At 35.5% G+C, this 21,759-nt stretch overlaps 2 protein-coding genes across 3 annotated transcripts; one reads left to right on the forward strand and one right to left on the reverse strand.

The window, feature by feature from the left end:
- LOC113491990 (NADH dehydrogenase [ubiquinone] 1 beta subcomplex subunit 10) lies at positions 1–1,654 on the forward strand. Its single transcript, XM_026869238.1, has 4 exons — positions 1–188; positions 263–398; positions 755–894; positions 1,465–1,654. The coding sequence occupies exons 1-4, from the start codon at positions 89–91 to the stop codon at positions 1,569–1,571; spliced, it is 483 nt and encodes a 160-aa protein (XP_026725039.1). The 5' UTR covers positions 1–88; the 3' UTR covers positions 1,572–1,654.
- A 201-nt stretch (positions 1,655–1,855) lies between these two features.
- Positions 1,856–21,423, reverse strand: LOC113491984 (meiosis regulator and mRNA stability factor 1). Of its 2 annotated transcripts, XM_026869229.1 has the most exons (19): positions 21,011–21,423; positions 18,550–18,707; positions 18,237–18,383; positions 17,957–18,117; positions 17,659–17,770; positions 15,680–15,861; positions 11,343–11,499; positions 10,809–10,968; positions 9,583–9,776; positions 8,698–9,281; positions 8,379–8,560; positions 8,129–8,264; positions 7,753–7,858; positions 6,833–7,147; positions 6,214–6,519; positions 5,604–6,009; positions 5,191–5,360; positions 4,857–4,956; positions 1,856–4,622 (listed from the first exon to the last, which is right to left on the reverse strand). In XM_026869229.1, the coding sequence occupies exons 1-19, from the start codon at positions 21,207–21,209 to the stop codon at positions 4,585–4,587; spliced, it is 3,813 nt and encodes a 1,270-aa protein (XP_026725030.1). In that variant the 5' UTR covers positions 21,210–21,423; the 3' UTR covers positions 1,856–4,584. The 2 variants fall into 2 exon arrangements, with proteins under 2 accessions (XP_026725030.1, XP_026725031.1); XM_026869230.1 differs by lacking the exon at positions 6,214–6,519.
- Between the last annotated feature and the right edge of the window lie 336 nt (positions 21,424–21,759).

The following is a 21,759-nucleotide window of genomic DNA, read 5'->3' on the forward strand; positions in this document are numbered from 1 at the left end:
ACAGCGAACAAATATAGTGACATCTGCGTCAAATATTTTTTGGTACAATTTTACTGTACCAGCAGTCGAATATACTATAAATTAAATCATGGCCAAGAAGGAAGAAGAATACAAAGATAACAATGTATTCAGGGCGTTTATGAGTGCGCTTTACAAGACTCTCGATGCACCTGTAACTTTGTTCCGAGGTAAAAATGGTTTTAGTTTACATGGGTTTTGTTATGTAAGTGTTTAGGCGAATAATAATGTTATTGTGCTGCAGAGAAGGTTGTTGTGCCCAACCAGAAAAAGTACCCATGGTACCACCAGAAGTTCCGCCGTGTGCCGACCATCGACCAGTGCTATGACGGTGATGTCCTCTGCGATTTCGAGGCGAACGCGCAATTCAAACGTGATAGGTTAGTTTTCAGAAAAATAACTTGGTATCTGTTCGCGAGATGGTGGAGGTGGTTTCTACCTGCCAAAATCACATGTTACACACCTACTGTTGCTTGAGTGATTTGACCTAAATTTTAATCTCGCATCGATTTTTATAAATCGATTCAGTTTTAAACAGTTATAATATTAAAATTTAATAAAATAATATGAAAATGATGGTGGAGATCTGTGATACTTATCCATCTGCCTGGTTAGATTGTAAGCAAGAGTGTGACTGTGAAGATGCATAACATAGTTAAAAAATGTATCTGTTAGTTTTCTCAATCATTATCACTCACATTTCCACTACCTAACCAATTACTGATGTTTATTTCAGAGCTGTCGACTCAGAAATCTTAGCCATCTTACGTCAACGTTATGAGGACTGCATGATCTACGAAAACCCAGACCATGCTCAAGCTTGCAAACCTCTCTGGGAGCTGTACAAAGATTCCGAGGAGGCATGGTTTATTAAATGTAAGTAATGTTGTTTATTTACCGTTTCACTCAGTTATAAATTCTGGCTAGTATAATGGTGCTTTTGTTATTAGTAAGTAGGTAATTAATTATGTTAAATGCATGATGAAAGCATTCTGAATTTCTCCAGTTTAATCAAAACGATAGGTGTCAGGTATAGCACATTGGGTTGCACAAGGCTGGCTGGGACCACTTGAATATGGATGTTGCAGATAAGCTACAGGGGGAAGGAATATTTTGCAGTTATAATGATAATGCTTCAAAAGAGTAGTTATGTTCTTACTAGATCCTCAGTAGATATATTTTTACATACAAGGCATAAAAATAAAAAATTGAGTTTTACCACTTATTAATATTTATTATAATTTCTGGTGATTCTGGAGCATTACACAAAATGAACATAACGTGCATACACAATCAGCATTTAGAGAAACTATGCATAAAAAAATTATGCATACTTAAATTGAATAATTTTTTGGTGTAATTTTACCAGGAACATTGCATGTTTAAGAGATGAAAGATTAGCAGTTGTTGAACAGGTTGTATCCTTATCATACTTGTATTTTTCAGATGGTGATCTAGGAGCTTATGGTGATGCCCGTAAAGCCTACATGAAGCAGAAGCACCGCATGATCTGGGAGAGGCAACATGGCCCTCTGTCCAAGCTCACAAAGTAATCCCATTAATTATTTGGCATCATATGTTCTAATATCTAAGTAGATGTTACCGTTGCAATAAAATAAATTATAGTAAAAATGTCTTCAGTTATTTTTTTTATAATTTGCTAGGTCCTGTTGTTAGTTTCAAATGAACAGTTCAGCAATCCCATTTTTTATATATCCCAAAAGTGATGAAAAGTCTGAAGATGTTGAGAGTTGTTCGATATATTTCTTGAAAATTATTCGCCATTCTTTCGGAAGGGATTTAAGGGTAAATAAATTTTGATCAATAAGAAACATGGTTCTGAAGGATAATTATATTGCAAAAACAAATATTTATTGAAAAAATAACATTTATTTTCCGACACATTCATCATACATGCAATACTGAAACGACTAATTCCAATACATCGATTCACTAGTTAGAACTATAACAAATAATCACAGAATTACGAAGATGTAGGAAAAATAATATTAAATGTCTTCCACAATGAACTTCGAATGCGTACTTAATTCTATCTTACTGTTACAAAATACATAGTTATTGGTCAGAAAATAAAACAACAGCTTATAAAGTACTTAAACGTATCTTCACTACAGTCTTAGAGAACTTGGTAATTAATTCATACACCTTAAGTATCATTTATTTGACGATGGACATTATTCTGGCTACATCTGAACGCAATCACATTCAGAACTTACATGACAATTATAGTTGGTCATAAAATTAATAGATAAAATCTTATTTAAAATATCTCATTTTGATAGATAGATCTGATGGCCAATACTGATGTAAATGCGGACTGGCAGTGTAACAATATAAAATTAATTGCATTGAAAAAATATACTTTAATATGCAAGATCCGGCTTACATAAAATATATAAAACAAATTATCTGTAAATAACTTCACAATTAAGTATCGTTAGTTCCACATAATGCGTGTATAATATTTTATTACTAAAATGTTCATACTTTGTACCAATTTGATAATCAAAACGAAATATTATGTACACTATATACATACCTACGAAAATATGTAGTCAACTTATGATTACAAAAGGCTTTCTGTACTAGAAAATATTTGTGATTACATACATTCAGTTGAGTGCGGACCTTTTTGGATCTTTTTTGGACCTTTATGGCATTCAATGGTACAGAAGTATCACAGTGGTAATGCCTAAGAATAAAGACTAAAATCACAAAATGTGTATTTACAATTTTCAATCATTAGCTCATCTCACTTTCAATATTCATTTAAATAAATCTGATAATACTATACAGTTATTAATTCGAATCGTATCAACTAAATAAAATATTACTACCTCCTAATTGTAAGTTGGCCGTCGTTTAAAACATATGTCAGACTCACCAATCTTATTTTTAGATTTCTTTTAGATCTACAAAAATAAAATAAAGGTACAATAAAATAGTGAAACATCTGTATGGGATGTTAGAAAGACAGAAGGAATTAATTCCCATTTACAAAATAAGTTTTACTTATATTACGAACATTTGTGCGTGAGCACGTATCCTAATTATTAAGTGCAGGCCTGGTAAGGCTAATGTTAAATTAGTGCTTTGGCATTAATCACCTATAACATACAAACATTGCTGATAACGTAATAAGTTAAAAGCATTATTTTCTGTGCGTGTTTACAAGCCAAAAAAAACCAGAAAACAATGAGATCTTAACATAATAATGGTTGTACTGTAAATGGAACTTAAGTCAGGGTCTTTCCGAAACATGGAACATTTGAATACTATGTGGAACTAAGACATTTAATTGCAGCAAAACATAAAACGATTGTCATAAATTAAAGCATCATCGCACTTTAGGCACGAGCATATTCTATCAAAGCAATAATATCACCTACATCTACATTCATTCAATACTCTTATAAAAACCTTTGAACGTTTAATTGACACGTCGTTAAGGCCAGTACGCACAGTGAGATTCAACAAATAACTGGCTTAGTTTATTACGTAACTCATTGTAGGACCTTACGGTGAATGTAAACGTTATCTAAAATTATATAAATTCGAATGTGATATACCTAACAACGTGAACTTATATATCGCCTGTACAATAAACTTTAGAAGATATTTTGAAGAAGCAAGTTACATGCAAATAGATTTGTGGCCGAAATATATTAGAAGATTAAACTCTAGGACAAGAATCAACATATTTACGATCATTGTACTTTAAGTGGGCATTCGAGAAATGTTACAAGTGCGCGAATTGTTTATGTAATAAAACTTAGCAACTATTCTTAACATATTTTGAGCCTCAAATCAATGATATGTACACTTTAGTGTTTATTGTTTTTATCGTATTCATGGCAGTATCATTATCTACTTAAATTTATACCGTAGATAAGAAACTGTAAGTTTTGTAAACTTATTAGTACCTTAAAATATCATTTGAAGCTTGTTTCAGTCCTTTGTTACGTGAAGAGCTGAGAAAATAAAAACTAAAAAAAATATACATAAAAATGTCAAAAGATAAAAAAAACTTATAAAATTGCATAGGATTTATGTAGGTTACAGTTGCTCATAATTTCTAAACAATTTTATGACAAGTTCTACAAGTAACAGTGAAAGACTAAAACCGCACAACACGAAAATGACTCAAGATGCTTATAAAATTGCGATAGTCAATTAAAATAAAAACAAAAGAATCCGTACACTAAGATAAAATTGAAGAAGATTTCTGTCAAGATGATTCTTAAGACTTACCTTTACATTGTACAAGACATTGGGTATTTAGTTTTAAAATCGGCACTTAAAACATTTGACGAATGCACCATAAGATTTCTTAATCTAGATAAACACATAAAAATATAAACATCTAAAATATTATTGTTACAGACATCACAATTTATTGGACACTTACATCAAGTCTAATAGTTAAAATTCGTTGCGACCCTGATTCACATCACTCCATAGTTCAGGTGTCGCGTTTGGAACACGAGTTATATTAACCTACCTCAAAAATATAAAGGAATGCATCTTCTATACGACGCGGTGGGATTACGAACCGTCGAAGTGAGCCGCCAAGCGGATACGACCTGTCACAAAAAATACATTTTATAACAGACATCAAAGGAAAGTAATGAATTTAAATTTCCTACAGACAGGTGTTTGACACGTATCTTCTAGAATCAAAACTTCAAAAATATGTGCTGATAAGCAGAAAGTTTGAGCACAAATTTTTACTAATATCACGATAATTTTTGCAAAAACAGAGATTATCGGACAGAAATCAGGGACTTTCTAGGACAGAAATGTAAAAAAATACTTACGTCGGTTCTCGTGGGAGAGCAAAGCGGTTGGTGTTGGCAATGCACTAGCCGGTGGGGAACACCAAATATTAGTCTTTGGCGATTCAAATACTCGGGAACCCTAAAAATAAAAAAAAGTTTTCATTTATTCCCATTAATATATAAAACAACAAAAAAAAATTTGACGAATGAAGTCAAGGATTATCCTAAAAAAAGTAAGTTTGCGATTAGTCTTATTGGATTCAGCTTTCAGTACTGATTTAGTACGAGGCGACCACCGCCACCTGACCTCCACATCCCCTTCAACTAGTCATCTCAGATAACCCACAGCAAAAAAAGGGACTAAATTTGTTACCTTTTGTCCGGGCGGCGTATCATGCACAGAGTAGTCCTCGTGAGCGGGACCCTGGGCCAGGTCCCGGCAGCGCGGGACCACCACGCCGGCCGACAGCGACCAGCGGCCCGCCGGGGTGACCGAGAATATCTCCATGTACTGACGGAGGAAGTCCGCAACTCCCTCTGCACCTATTTGACGTTGGTTGTTTTAGTATAACAAATTATAATTTTATTGTTATGTGATGATTTACGGGCCGTTTATTGTAATTATCTTAAATATAGAGCCGTATTCACGAATTCACTACTCTTCGGAGAGTACAACCAACATTAATATGAGTGTCATTTGTAATTAAGACAGCAAGAATTCAGTTAACATTTATAAATGTCTCTATTTATCCTTTTTCGTCAAAATAACATCAATATGAGACTAACTTGGATCGACTCCCGGGAACAGTGGCTCATAGCGGCGAGCGTACTCCACGAACAACTCTTCAGCAGTGGCGGGCGAGGCGCGCTCGGCCAGCAGCTGCGCCAGGCGCCAGAGCGCGCGCCAGGCCGGCGCCAGCAGCAGGCGCTGGCCGGCCGCCTGCAGCACGCCGGCCGCCGCCAGCCGCCGCAGCTCGGGCTCGGCGCCGCGCAGCCGCCGGTACGCCGCCGCGAAGTACTCGAACGTGGACCCGCGGGCCACGCTCCGGTCACTGCACAGTACCGCGCAAGCCGCCAACAGTGACGCGGCCCAAGCGGGGGAACCGCCCGGTGGTACTACCACGCCGTTCTCTACGCAACCGCCTGCAGCGTATACCAAACCCTCCAACGACTCAGCCTCTAGCATGTCCGGCTGTAAAATTAATGTAAATTAAATATTGTATCTCAATTATGGACAGAGTTAACTTTTAGCAGTTTAATTAAAAGCAAGGGTATATAAACCAAAACGAGCCACAGACCACCTGTTTGAAGCAACACAAAGAATTTGAAATGGTAACCTAAGTTTACCTAACGGATCGATTGATATGGTGGTAGCGTGTGATAGGGAGATGTGTACCTGTGGCGGGGCTCCAAAGTGATGTGCGTAGTGTGCGGCGAGGTCCTGCAGCGGCAGCGCGGGCAGCGCGCGCAGTCGGTGTGCGACTGCCGGCCGGGCTGGTCGCGGGGCCAGGCGGACGCTACGCTCGCCGCCCATTTCCCCGCACACAGACACGGCCTCGGGGATAAGCTCGAAAAGCTCGGCCAGCTTGACGCAGCCGTAGTGAGCGACGCGCAGCTGGCGCCCGAAGTGAGCGTGGTACGCGGGCACGAAGCGAGCGAACTCCATGCGCAGGTTCGGGGTAGTGCGCAGGAGCTCGATGGCCTGGACGAGGCCACGAACAAATGTTAACTAATGTTTCTTTTGTTGCAATAAATGTTGTTACCTTTTTTCAGATTATTCGTAAGGTTATTGCTCCCGATTTCCTTTATTTAAGATTCCACACATTCCAAATGTTCAATTTCTTTTCATATACGTGTGTGTTACACACAATTACATACAATATTTTAGAGTTAAACCTAATTAAGTCTAATTTTTGTTAGTAATGAACATTATGAAATTATATTTATCAATCGACCCAAATATAAGTAAACATCCTAGAAAAGCAGATCAAATAACAAAGCAACATGTCCCATACCTGTAAAGCGAACTGTCGTGTGCGTGCCCTTTCTTCGGGGGTCGGTGTATGCCTTGGCAGCGAGATGGTTCCATCTGCACTGACGGAGACCGCTTGAGGGTTGACGCGTTGCATCAGCTCCCCAAGAGTGCAAACTCCATAGTCGACGGGCGAGAATGTACGGCTGAAGGTCGCTTGGTAAAGGTGTGCGATGTCATGCAACTGAACTGTGCGCCCTGGCTGGGCCTTGAGCAGTTTGACGAGGTCCGAAGTCCAACGACGGCCTTGAGCTGATGCCGAAATGGTTATGATGCGTGATGATCCTGAACCGAGAACCTGGATAACGGAACATCAACATGTATTAAGTAATGTTTAACAAGTATATTTACCATTTCTAAACTACTATACTGCTACTGGTTTAAGTGAAGTAAGTCTTATTATTTGTAAACGGAAAGGATATAAACGGAATGGCATTGTCAACCATTGCTCATGAATTTCAACACATTCGATACCTGAAGATTGACAGCGGATGGCTAAGGAAAAAAAACAACAATGTAAGTTTTGAATTGGAATGACTGAAGAATATACATGGTGTATCGGAAATGCGTATTCATATTTAAATAGCCGCTTCTTTACATGGATGTTTACAACTTTCTTTAAGAATAGAATCAATTAAAAATATGTCTTTTTATCAGCTTGTCTAATAAATGTGGACGATAATATATTGTTCAGTTTTTTTTTATTTGTTTAGATACAAAGCACAAAAAACGATCTTAACTGTATAAACCGATTTTTTAAGGCCAAGGTTTATAATCCGTGTATTACTACAATAGTTACTTAAATAAAATTTGTTCACGTTTGAACAGAAGCAAATATTTCAAATATGTCCTGAGATCTTCGTCACGCCATGTATATGTAGACAATGTTTATCTGATACTCACCACAATAGCATTACTAAGTGCGGCAAGCAGATCCGGCAGTTTGGTAAAGCCGTAATCTGCAACGCGACACTGACGACCGAAGTGGTGGTGGAAGGCGGGTATCAGCCTGTAAACGCAACAACTATGATAACTCCGAAAACGAAAAAAAATATATAGAGACCCAATAACCTGTATCTCTAGGAAAATTTTGACGAAAACTGCTGAAATATAATTATCAAAATCAGCCCATTATAGTAGAGCAATCAACTTTCTGTCTCACTCACTCTCAACTTTCTCTCTCACTAACTCTCAACTTTCTCTCACTCTTTCATTGATTGATTCACTACGATATGATATTCGCTACGAGTATTATTACAAATGAAAGCATGTAACTCACTTGCTGAAAGGTATGGAGCATCGTGGCGCAGTACGCAGCAGGTCGGTGAGCTCCCGCTCAAACAGAGCGAGCATCGGTTCGAGAGCGGGCGCGGTGCGGGGACGGTCTCTGTCGCCGCTTGACCGAGAACTCTCGCCTGTAAATAACATAGTATTTCAATACTCGAACATGATTTACCTAACACCTGGTATTTATTATAAACTGTCTAGTTGAACCGGCTTAACTTGCCTAAATGTTACTGTATACTTACTATTAGCAGTATTCATTAGAGGAGGCGTAAGAACAATAGGCGCGTTCTTCCAAGTAAGATGTCTAGAGGGAGCATCGCGCACCTCCAACCCCTCTACGCTGCGTAGCAACAGCTCTAGTGCTACGCCGCGGCGAGTGTCTACGACGAGCGCGTCGAAACGAGACTCGTAGCATTCGACGAAACTATACAAAACAAATAAATCGATGTACACCAGTGTTTGTATTGTTCGAGTTTGAGTTTTCAAAGTAATTATTAAAGCAAGACGTCTGATGTGTGGAATCGTTTTTTTTTTAGTACAGTAGTCTGTAAATATATTTACCTTAACAAAGGTAAAATTCCCCTATGATTATCCAACAATATATGTACATTTTTGGCCAAAGTTGAGATCTCCATATAAACGGGTTGCAGAATTCGGCTGCCATCTTCCTGTCCAGTGTTCATGGACGCATGCACGTGGCACTTCCATGGTGCCTCTTCCATATCAGAATTAGTGACCGGGGTTAAGTCGACAAGCTGAACCATTCTGCCGAACCCCTCTTGAATGACGACAGTGTCTTTGAGTTTAGCAATATCCGAAGTAGTGAGTGCGCAGCAGTGGCGGCTGGCGTAAGCATCCCTTAATCTAAGTAGTGGTAGAGTGTGGTTCTTTTGATCGAGGAGTATTGCCCTGAGTCGGGCTCGCAAAACATCGAGGTTTGGTGCCGGTGAAGGTTTGCCTAGAGACAGTTCGAGGCGGCGACCTGTCCACTGGTTGTCCAGGCGACGTTTGTGGATGCGGGCGATAGCTAACCTCGCGTCCCATTCTGAACGCAATACCACAGTTGCCAAGGGGCCCTCGCCAGCCGCCCACACAGACACGCGGACCGTCTGAACGTATTGGTTGAACAGCTGTGTCAGCATTTCCTGCGCAAATCATAATAATACATATTGTTTATTACAATATCACATTAATGAGGTATGTTAACTTTAAGTTCCGTTATCAAAGTTAAAAAATATTAATTCGCAATGACTTATTAAGAGCTCTTTCTGAACTCGATACTTTATATACCCTTAATTTACTATTGAAATAACATTACCATTTAAGCGATGCTAAAAAAAACAAGTGATATCAAAAACTTATGTAAAAGGATACCTTAATTTCCACGTAAGATAAAGTATCGATATATTAAGTATTTTATTTTCAAAATCTTTAAAAAAACATTACCTGTAAAACCGTCGAATCATAGGGCGGTAGGTTGGACACAGTGAGCTCAGCGTTAGACTCTTCAGTCTCGCTGTGCTCGCTGAAGCTGGCGGAGGAGTTCCAAGGCGACACCGCGCGGCTGGCGCTGTGCTCGCGGTGGCGGCCCTCGCCGCTGTTGCTGGACGAACACCCGGACCGGTCCAGGTTTACTGAACCTGATTGGAATTAATAGGAGGAGCTGTTATTTAGTATCAAAATTCCGTTCATGAGAAGGAACCCTTTCTCAAGTAAGAGGACACTATAACTGGTATTATTATTATTAAAATAATCGACTTTTTAAATATTACTCTTTTTTTTCGTATACTTTAATTACTAAAGGGTTACGTGAGCTGTTATGCTGCAAAAACCACACGACGGCGAGACTTTGGCAAACGATTTTCTTTACTAAGTATACTAAGTATGTAATAATAAGTATGGTAATTTGTATTTTATACTGTGTATACATAAGTACACGAAATGCATTAAAGCACTTTATAGTTTATTTGCATGTATCAAGTAGTGAAAACATTGTTTAGTCATAGACCAACGTCAAGTATCGAGAATTTAAGGAATTTATTAAAATCGTATTGCCGTCACTTCGTTCAAGTATTTAAACCGCAATGATGATAAAAACCTTTTATTCAACGCGGTATACCAAAGAACTGCGTAACTATTATTATTTCTATACGTCATACATTTGTGATTACCTCCTTCACACGTAGGTAGCGATTATTTTATAATAGCTATTTCTTTTTTTACTGATACAACTGTTTCTGTTAAATACCCATAAACCACTAAAAACTTTGATATACTGACCCAAAAAAATATCTAAAATTCTAAAAAAACTTAATGTTTATTATACCAATGTATTCCGAATAAAAATTTTTTAACTAGCTACTTATATCTTCGTATGTGAACACGCAGTTTACTAATTTTAACAGATCGGTTACTGACGTTACTGTACAGAAATTATGTTAATAATAAAATATAAAAACAGCTATTTAGCTTGTTTCCTTTCTTTGGGATGATGCTCATGCACCCATTTTTAAGACCGACAAAATGCAACACACTAGAATTGAATATTTCAGCTTAATCTGAAATTGGGACGCGAGTTAGATTTAACTAGGAAAATTTTATTTTAGACAAGAAAAATGTGAAAGCTGTAAAGAAGACATGAAGAAATGTCGCGAATGTGTTAAGATCCTTACCGTGGGTGCCCCTGATCTTCCGCGGTTTTGGTGCGGGCGGAGGGCAGAAGTCGTGCGGCGGCGGCGTGGGCGCGGGCAGCTGCTGCAGGGCCATCGCCCACTCCTTCGATATACTCTGCGTCCCTCCAAACGTTGACACTTCGTTCGGTGATGAACAAACCTAGACGGAATTTTTTTGTATCTAAATGTATCCTAAATTCATCGAAATTTGTAAAGCAAATGCTTATTTTGCCCTTAGATATAATCTGCCTTTCAAGCTTCCAGGGATCCGGTGCTTAAACTTAGTATGGAGTAACTAAGATTCCAAGAAAAAAAAGAGTTTGCTTTTCCATCTACTTTTTAAATTCAATACACAAAAAAAACTGGTTTAGATCATTTTACGTGTCTCTAATGCATAGTTTCTGTTAAAAACATACAGCCCTATGATACAAAACAGTTTTTTTTTTAAATGACCAAACTTAGTCTTCAATCCTGCAACACTACTACTACTATTTAAAACTAGTTAGAATAATTCCTAAGTTGTAAGTGACATACTTGAGGCGGCGGCGGTATGAAGGAGGGTTGTTGGTACGAGGCCGGCGCGGTGCTGTACCCCTCATCACTGGAGTAGGTCGGGGCGACCGCGCTGCGAACGTAACGAGTGCCGATCTTGCGCCCGTACACATCCTCCCCATCCATTCGCATTAAAGCTCTGTAAAGGGGAGGAGAAATTAAAGTTATATATTTATCGCAGCCCTAAATTAAGAGAGATGTAAGAAAGGTTTGCTATGGACTTGTGAGTATTCACGAGGTAACCGATTCGAACCCAAAACGCACAAATAATAATTATGAGACACCGCGCGTATGACGATGTATGCTGCTCGGATAATGCTAATGGAATCGCAATAAGATAACACAGGGAAATAGGGTTTGCCTACCAGTGGGTCACTTATTAAGTGACGAACAAATAAAATAAAAAAATCTTTAATTTATCTTTGCTGCCTAATTTTGTTAACGAAGGATGCCATCCGAACAATATCGTAACAATAAAAAGCAAACAATTAAGAACTATGACTAGTATCTGGTAAGAATATTCGCGACAAACAGAGCGTCAAATTAACGGTAATTGTACAAGGCCTATTTGAACATTGCACTTACTTCACATAAAAATAACTTTAAGTACATTTAAACTACGTAAAATGTTTTTAATGACGTTCCTAGTACGAACTTTGCCAGCCACATCAGCAACGTAGCTTAGCTTTTGACAGCGATTTGAACTAAACAGCTGATCGAAGTCGCCATCTTAGAAAGAATAACGGTCCTCTATGACGACCGGTCAAAGTCGTAATTTCACGATGCTATCACTTTTTTGCTCAGAACATTAAAATTGACGATGCAAATTAATCATCATTCATATTAGATATTAGATAATAGATAAAACGCTCAATTTTTAAAAATATTGATACTTTATACAGATTAATTTCGCAAGCTTTCTTTTATGTAATTAACGTGCATATTTTAGCGAAGAAAACAATTGCTTAATACGTCATCGTTTATTAAAAACATATTCTAAATTTAAACACGATTGACCAGTGTTCCGTAACGATTGGATCAAGACGGTAATCAAGTGTGACTTCGCTAGGTAACATTGAAATCAACGAATTGCGATAAAAATGAAGGAGAAATAAAGAAATAGAAACAAAAAACCGCTATTAAAAGAATCAGCTGATTACGAGATGGTCAAATGAGATTAAAAAATTGGTTCGTATTGCCGGAAAATTCTAAGTTGCAAGTAATAACCACACCGTTTAAACTAATAAGAAAAAAATACAACGTTTTACCTTAAGTAAATTTAAATGCCATATTAAAATGGAAAATAACCATTTTCTAGTTAAAATTATAAAAATACATAATATGCTTATTGCTTACCCTGATAGTAACATTGTGAGTGAAATTCGCGCCTGGCGATCATTAATTGTAATAAAAAATAAAATAAAAACGTTCAATGATTAAAATACGTTACACTTTCAAATATTAATTTGCATAAGGATTAAAATATAACTGTGTTCCGCCTCGTGCCTGACGATGCAATGATCTATTCAATTTTTAAACGTTTCAATACAATTAAATCGACCATTGAGGGTACATTGAAATAAAATTATCGATTTCATTAATTCATAAATGTAATTCAGCACTTTACAGTACACATTGTTTTTTTTATAGTATTTAATCTACTTGTGTAACAAATAATGAAATATTTGTGATTTGTATTAGAACAATCGGATTTCATTTCTAAAATTAGTAAGTAAAATCGATAGTCCTTCGTTAAAATGTCAAATGACATACAAGACCTGTCATTTTATGTCTTGCATCTTTGATCGTACATTTTATTTCTGTTTCATATCGACTTTGAATTTATCGATAAATGCAATAAATTTAATACGTGCTGTTGTATTCATATCGAAGTAATAAATACATTTGTCGAGGTTATGATATTGGTCAATTGTGAATATTAATATAAGCAACGTATGATTGTCTATTTTAGTTACGTAGAAATCGAATAAACATTTGAGAAGAAGTTATTATAATTTTTCTTTCTTTATGCCTACGTTAAAATAGTAAATGTGTTGTTTTTATCATATACTATTTATTCGTCACTGTTTACCTGTTTGCTATAGGTATGTTGTTATTCAATTGAATTAATAATTATTACTGTTATTATTTATAAAAAATAAGCGAACAAGTCCTACTAGTTCATAAAATCGATGACTAAAATCCAGCAACAAAACAAGACTGACTGCATATGCTAAGAGCGATATAAACTCACAAATGTATACAGAAATCATGAATGGTACTTAAGTAATCACACTGAGGCAAACGTGACGTGACAGCTGGCTAACGTATGCGAATAATAATTTTCCTCCCGACCGCAACGTGAAAGCGGCAAGAACAAAAATCATTTCGCAAACCCACGTTTCGGAATTCTTACAAATGAAAAGAGTAAAATTAAAATTGTTTACGTAACAGCTCCCTTTGCAACGTGCGTAAGTACGTACGTTTTTAAGAAGACCTACGATTTCTTAATCACGCAATAATTTATATTTTAATGTTAGTATAACGATTAGGACGGATGGAACGAATATACGTACTGTCAAGCTGCGTACTCTCAATGTTTGTTAAGCCCATTTACAGTTCACTCATGCCGTGTTAAACCTAGTGCCCAAATATAGTTTATGCTTAGACATGTTAGCCCTAGCAACAATTTGATGCATGTAGAGTTTTAACATGGCTAACGCATGCAAATGTTACGCACCCATGCATGGCTGAATTTAACAAAATAAAATTTCTTATGCGAGAACAGTTACAAAAACTATGAAATCGCAATCATGATAAAGACTAAGAAAAATACATGAAGGAGAATCGAAAAAAGAGACGCTTGATATTCTATAATTCATAGGTCAGCAGCTCTATTTACTGGAGCAATATTTAAAAAAGTTAGGTCATCGAAAATGATAGACATATATGGAACAAAAGATTGTTATTCAGCCGGCGACCGCCGATTGGTCAACATGCAAGCGTATAATTACATATAAAACATGGATCAACGTCAAAACATTGCATGCGAATTGAAGAAGCCCGAGGCGAGATTTATACGAAGGGGACGACATCCGGCCGTGTTCGCAACGCATTATAAGTGGTCTCACTTAGCACTGGAATAATGGACTATTCGTATTGTACAGTTAGCAACAAAAATTTACGAATACAGTCAGATTTAAAATGCAAAGCTTGTTGTATTTTGTTGTGGTTTTGGAAATCTGATTGTTTATCAATTTTGTCGCCATCTTTACCTATTCCCTCCACAACTTTGAATATTTGAATTTGAATCGTTCCAGATTGCACTTTGTTTACAGGCACGTTGTTGATCTCTAATAGGTTTCTGTAACGTTGAACTCGGAGCTGTTTAGCAGCCACTTAGTGGCTTTTAATAACAATCATATACCTAAGTACGTAACGATTGTTACCTTAAACATTAGAGTCGAGTAGTAGATAGCTATTTGTGCTTGAAACTCCTTACGTTAGTAAAACACATTAAAACAAATTTTAATATGTGTTTTTTTATAATTATAATGGAGTACAGCCTAATTCCTACCCTAATTGTTAGTGATAAGTTTCTTGTAAGAATTTTATTGCGCATTAAATTTAGGTAAATAATACAAAAACCACATGACATCATTAACAACAGATAAGCTCTAGTAAATTCGATTAGTGTAAAATCCATATTTGAATACTCATTATAAGTAGTATATTTGCTTAAATCATATTTTTCTACGGCAACAATACTATAATTTATCCGTTGTTTTTGTCAAGAATGACTACTTGAAATAATCTTAAGCTATATTAATGTTTTACTAGTCATTTCTCAGAAAGCAAATCTAATATATAAAATTCCCGTGTCATGGTGTACGTATAATTGTACTCTTCCGAGACGGGTCGACCGATAATCATGAAATTTCGAGTATATATTGGGTAGGTTTGAGAATCGGACATCTATTTTTCATCCCAAAAATGTTAAGGGTCCAGCCCGTCTGCACCAAATACTCCCTAGAAACCATTTATACGGGAAAAGACGTTTTCTAGGTATATACTTATAGAAGTCGGTAAGTATCAGCGTAACTTCAACAATTTTCTCTGATATCCTAACTCAGTTGAAGGTTTAACATAAAATATGATTGAAAGTACTGTCCATGTCCTGGAAGTTACATTGGCAGAGGATGCCAATTAATCAACCAAAAAAAATGTCGGTCAGCCTAATAGAGACTGCTAAAGAAGACAAAGCACACAGGCTTAAATCATAAATCTACGATCTACTTAATTAACGTTTTACAACTTACCTAGAAGCATGGTCCGGCGTAGTGAACCTCAGAAGTGCGGTCGGCGCGGTCACGTGAACAACCTTACCGCCGCACTTCTTGGCCAGGTGTCGAAGTCGATTCGAAACGAGATCTGTCGGCTGGTAGATGGGCAAGTTCGTCACTTCCACCTCACACGACATTTCATCTTCACATTTTGAAACCTGGATAAATTGTTTGGATTAGAATTACTTGAGATTACTCATTGATTTTGTGTGTTTACATCGGTGTGTGTTTATATTTCGGTTTGTGTGTGTATGCACCACCATTTTAGTTTATATATGTTGTTTGCAAAGAAGTACAAGACCATAACCTAATGGTTTCTCTAAATACTTCTTTCTTAAATCATTTCAAACACTGATTTGTTAGTCTTTTGGTCAAGTAGTATATCAATCGTAATGAGTATTGACAACATAATGAATTGTTCAGCACTCTAGAAAGCGGGCCTAAGATTATAATGCATCAGTACTAAAATCATTACATGTTTACTATTTTCCTAATCAGTGTTTCCACAATCAAGTACCTACGTCACAACTTCGAATGTGTGTATCTTTCCGTGCCTTTCTTTCGATATAAATAAATGTTCAAGTAGTGATAATTCTAAGCTCACAAACGGAAGGCAAATATCAAATATGTATTGTTAATGTTTAGAGAATAAACTTTTGCAAATAGATCTAATTACTTGGGATTTATAAGTTTACAGTGCAAACGCAATTAAAATATAAACACTACAAATATAACAAGGCCTGTAATAAACAACGGAACGAGTAAACATTTTCATCTTTTCTTTTAAACATTTACTATAGGTACTTTTATTAGAGACAGCCAATAAAAACGGCATCTCTTTTAACCATCAATATTATTCATTCAATTTGGAATCTTTATTTCATTTTGAAGATAGTTTCTTGATCTGTGAATTTTGATACTAAATTAAATTCGATACAATACAATCCGAAAGAAATGCAAGAAAAAACCTCATGATACAGAAATCATCCGGTATTTGTCATTACGGAACATCGTAAAAACAATTCATTATTCAATTGTTTCTAAAAATATTGCATAAGAAACTACCAAAATAGAAACATAATGCCCATACTCACGCAAACAGTTTTTTTGGATCAAACACTCTATTTTTACTTGAAATTTCCGCCTTGATAGTTTGCCAGAATAATACAAAATAGATTTTAGCTTCTGAAGATAAATTATTCTATTAATGAAGTCGATAAATGCAATTAGGCAAAAAATATTTTAATTCACATTAACGCGACCTTATTAAAAATGTTGACTGTGCAAAATGTATTTTGCTGAGTTTTATAAGAATGGTTTATTATTAGGTAATAAATTAATTTTGAATAAATAATCGAGAAGCACGTTCTTAAAAACGGAAGTAAATTTAAATACCATTCGGATATTTTACTATACCAATTCAACCTAGTTGTATCTCTAAATATACGTTTTATAATGTGACACAGTATTTTTTATTTTACGAGGTCAGATAGCATGAATAAAGCCTGAAGTTTAGAAACATAATAAAATGGACGAAGAAAAATGTGTATTAAAGACAAATCTTAGGTTACAGTCGCTACAACACACGCGTTTTTGAGTATTTTAAATAGGTTATAATTATATTAGGTATCCGAATTTTGTTTCAATTTTCACATTTACTTTTCGATATTACGAGAAATCTACTGAACATTGTTCAATATTTATAAAACACAATGTTACCAAGAATTATGAATGAATTAAAAAGCAACAAAACGCGTGGGAACCGAATTAACTTGTTACTGAGCAATTGTCGGAGTATACTTTATATGCAGGTCTACTAAGGCGTCTTAAAGTAAGACTGTCGCAGCTATGGAAGGGAGATGCCGTTCTACGCTTTGTAGCGCACTATCTCGCTTCCACAACTTCTTACTCTTACTAGAAGAGGCTGTGGTAGGCCCCCAGGCACTGTTGTTTACCTTTCTAGGTAGAGTTGAAGCGATCTCATCAAAACAGTAATGAGACGAGGCACATGCAATTAAAGCTGCCGACGTGTTCTTTTTGTGCACCAATATCACTTCCATGTTTTTCCTGATAAATTAATTACATAATTATAAAGATATATCGGTATTTGCGATTATATTGTACAATGACATAATTTTTTAAATCGATTACGTTTCATCTTTAGAAATTAGTTGCACAAAAATAGCTTTACAATCAGAGTTAAATTGACATTGTTGAAAGAATGTTAAGTTATATTAAAGATCAATAACACACCTGTATCTAAAGTCGGATAAATCCGCAGCAAAGTCAATATCTCCTGAGATCAATAGAATGGCGGCAGGTGATGAATGGAGATCACCGAACCTCCTCATACACTGCCTAAGTTTATCATCAGATGCGTTCTTTTGTGTCCTACAGACATGTATTAAGCTGACCTGTTAAAGAAAGTACAAAAAATCAAATAAAAACTGCTTGCAATATGAGCTCTTACAAGATTGTAGAAGTGAAGAAAAATATAGAAAATTAAAAAGTTTTGAAAGTGTAGAGTACTTACTTGAGCGTCATTAAGTTCTAATAGTCTTGACGAGGCTTCCTTACGTACATCACAGACAACAACAAAGTCGGCTTCTCTCCTCCCATCTCTTACAAACTTAGATCTGATTGCAGCCACTAATTCTATGGCGGAACATCCTCGCGGTATCTATTTAAACAGAATTTAATATTATATATTTGTATAATAATTATTATTAATACTAAAACACACACAAAATGGGAAAACGGAACATATTTACAGTCAAACACAATGACTAAAAGGGAAAACAATCACATCAAATTAATTAAAACATAAACATTAAAATGCGGTTTACCTGGCAATTCTCGATATCCCAGAATATACCGATAGGTATGTTTGTCTGTCTTTGTTTGTAGTGGCGATATCGGGACCTCATCCTGGTTCGCTCCATTGGTATCATACCCTCTTCCCTTATGACACCGTCTATATCATCTGATGAATCGTCTTCGGCATCTATTGGCAAAGAATATACTAAATATTTAAAATATATTTGATTTAATTTATAACCGTGATAAAGATGACTGCACTAGCAAGGGGACCGAGGTGCAATGGTAACAATAACAATGTAATTTGCACATCCTATTTGTGATTGGTTGACGACTCAAATTGGATAACCACCATTCAATGCGAACTACTCAGAATTGTTTATATCGTGAATAGGGGAGGTCTAACTGCAGCGGTTATCTCTGATATGATAATCCGAGTACCTATTTTACTTTCGATCATAGTAGTTTCATATCAATTATCAGTAAGGCCAATGTACTAAGATGGTAAATAAAAACAAAACTATCTAAATAGGTACATTAGGATTAACTTCCCAGTATTTTATTACAACTCTAGCTGGTTTCATCTTTATAAAAAGTGATGGGTAAAATGTTTTAAGTTTTTGTAACATAAACATGTGATGAACTTTTAATTCAAAACATGCTACTGACCACTCACATAGTACATGGCATGGCAAACAATCGAGTGTGCAGCTAGTGGTATATAATCTAACTTATATAGCATGGGCAGAATATTGATGTATTCATCTCTGTACATTTAAATCCATGGTTGAAAGATAATAAGTTATTTTTTCAGTTTTTTTTTTCATGCCAATATATGATAAAGACTTATACTCTCCAATTTAAATATGTAAGTGTGAGATGCAAGGTATGATACAGGAGAACATCATGAACAAAGCTTATAAGCCATCCACTAATGAGCCTTCAGGATTCAGGCCTTTGTATACACAGTGGGTTATACAAAGTTCATGAAACCAGAATCCAATATTTGTATGAAAAATGATATTTCAATCCCTTCTTACAAAATGAAACTTCAGATATGTTCAGTTGTTTCTAAGCATGTCCATAACGCTTTACCAGTTTATTTCATTAAGTTTCAGATTAAAATATTTATAAACATGTGTATTGTTTTAGTCATGTTTGTGCTAGTAGCATACATAATGATAAAGAGTTAAATTCTTAATTATAAACATATTGTAGTGGTTGCTTAGTAGACAATAAGTGATCAGATTTTTAAGATGTAAGAAAGCCGTCTTTCACTTTTTAATTTTTGTTAAGCAGTTGTCATGAAAATAAATACCAAATCATAAATTGACAACAATTAATTGAATAGCAAATAGCCTCGATTATTTAACATTTAATAACTTTGTTTCATTTAATCTTATAAAAACATTATTCATGAGTCATGCACATGATTTTTTCATGTTAAATCATATTGTTACATAATATTTAGTTACATTTTCCAATACTTTGCTTGTAATTAAATTTTCTATATAAATTGCTAATGTTCATTTATTTTCATTCTTGACAAGTCATCTTATATTGCTTAATATAATTGTATTGATCATATGCGAGATTATCCCAGTCATGATGAGACTGTAAACAAATATGTCACGGCATTTAATTTGAAGCCATTAATTGATTCAATTAAGTTTACAGGTTTACAAGATTATGGAGGCCGAGAAGCATAGGAATACGGCTTGATAGAGCAATCTATGTTGTAAGGATAAGGTTTCCTTTCTTTTAATGTTCTTCATTATAAAATTCAGGTTAAAACACAGCTGTTCTCACAGTACATAATATTTAACAAAGATGTTTAAAGAAATAGACATCCTTACTTTTCAAGATGTGATCTCAACAGGTCATATTGCATTTTAAATCAGGTTTCGGATTTGCAAGTTTCTAACATTAAATAGTTAACAAAAAATAAATGAATGCTTCACCTTTTGAAAAAAAAAAGACCATTATACATGATGTAAATCTAAAAGATTTTGCAATTAAAGGTGCCAATTAGGTGATTGTTAAGTTTTGACACACAAATTCTGTCAACATCGTAAAATATGAGGTGTTCTAATGTACAAGGCTAAATGAAATGTTTAAATAAACATTAAAGTAGGTATAAGATATGGATACGCGCAGCAAGCGTAAACAGATACGTATAATAGTATACAACAACAAATATGGGGGCCATTGTATGATACGCTAAATGTTTGCCCACAGAAACAGTAATAAGTAATTCACGACTACCATTTGCCATCGTCAAAGCAAATCTAACTAGACCAAATACGTAACTTTCACGTAAAATGAATTCATATTCCATTGAATTTCTATTCGTAAGAACAACAAACGTCGTCATCATCTTCCGCGTAGGTAAAGGTTTCATTATTTACCTTTGATTTCGTTGAATGAATAGATTTGCAAATTGCTGATACGACAAACACATGTTAATGATTTATTATACAACATTTTTACCTGTAATCCATGGACGGGGCGGTAACGGTATCTTCATTGCAGGACTACACACGGAACTAGCCAGACCTTGAGCCGAATGACTTCTGGTTCCCTTACAACGGTTGGGCTCTACATTATCACAATTGTGTGTGGAAATCATTTTGTGCGTATTCACTAATTTGTTACGCGTAATTTGCAACGAACAGAAGTAGTCCAACATATGTTGGACAAAATAAAACAAAGAAATTTTCGCTACTAAAGAAGGATCACAACGAGCATTCCACGATTCCTAAAGTTTTATAACTAAATTAAATGCTGAAATCTCGTACGAGATTAGCGTCATGAAGTAAAACTATTACATATATAATGTAAAAATAAATCAATCGACTCCTACAACGCCATAAGTAGCTACCACCTTATCATTATCAATAGAATGAGCAGTTAGTAAACCACAGAGCCCAACAGAAACCAAAGACTACGAAGAGCACACAAACCACCTTAAAAAAAGAATGATTTATGCCTTATTTTGGTTTTCAAAACCCTGTTGTTGAGTTAGCATTTTAAATTGATTCGATTTTCATTAAATTATTGTATACTAATTTAGCTATGAAAATCGGTTGTTCGGTTGATTTAACTTAAAATAAGTCACTGTTCTAGTAACACTCGAAAAAATATATTAAAACTTCATAAAATTTATTAAGACGATTACGAGAGCTTTCGCTTTTAACTGCAAAGGGTTTGCATATTTATCAACAAAATAATAAATATGG

Source organism: Trichoplusia ni, chromosome 3 (assembly GCF_003590095.1).
Source record: "Trichoplusia ni isolate ovarian cell line Hi5 chromosome 3, tn1, whole genome shotgun sequence".
In the NCBI taxonomy this organism is placed as follows: domain Eukaryota; kingdom Metazoa; phylum Arthropoda; class Insecta; order Lepidoptera; family Noctuidae; genus Trichoplusia; species Trichoplusia ni.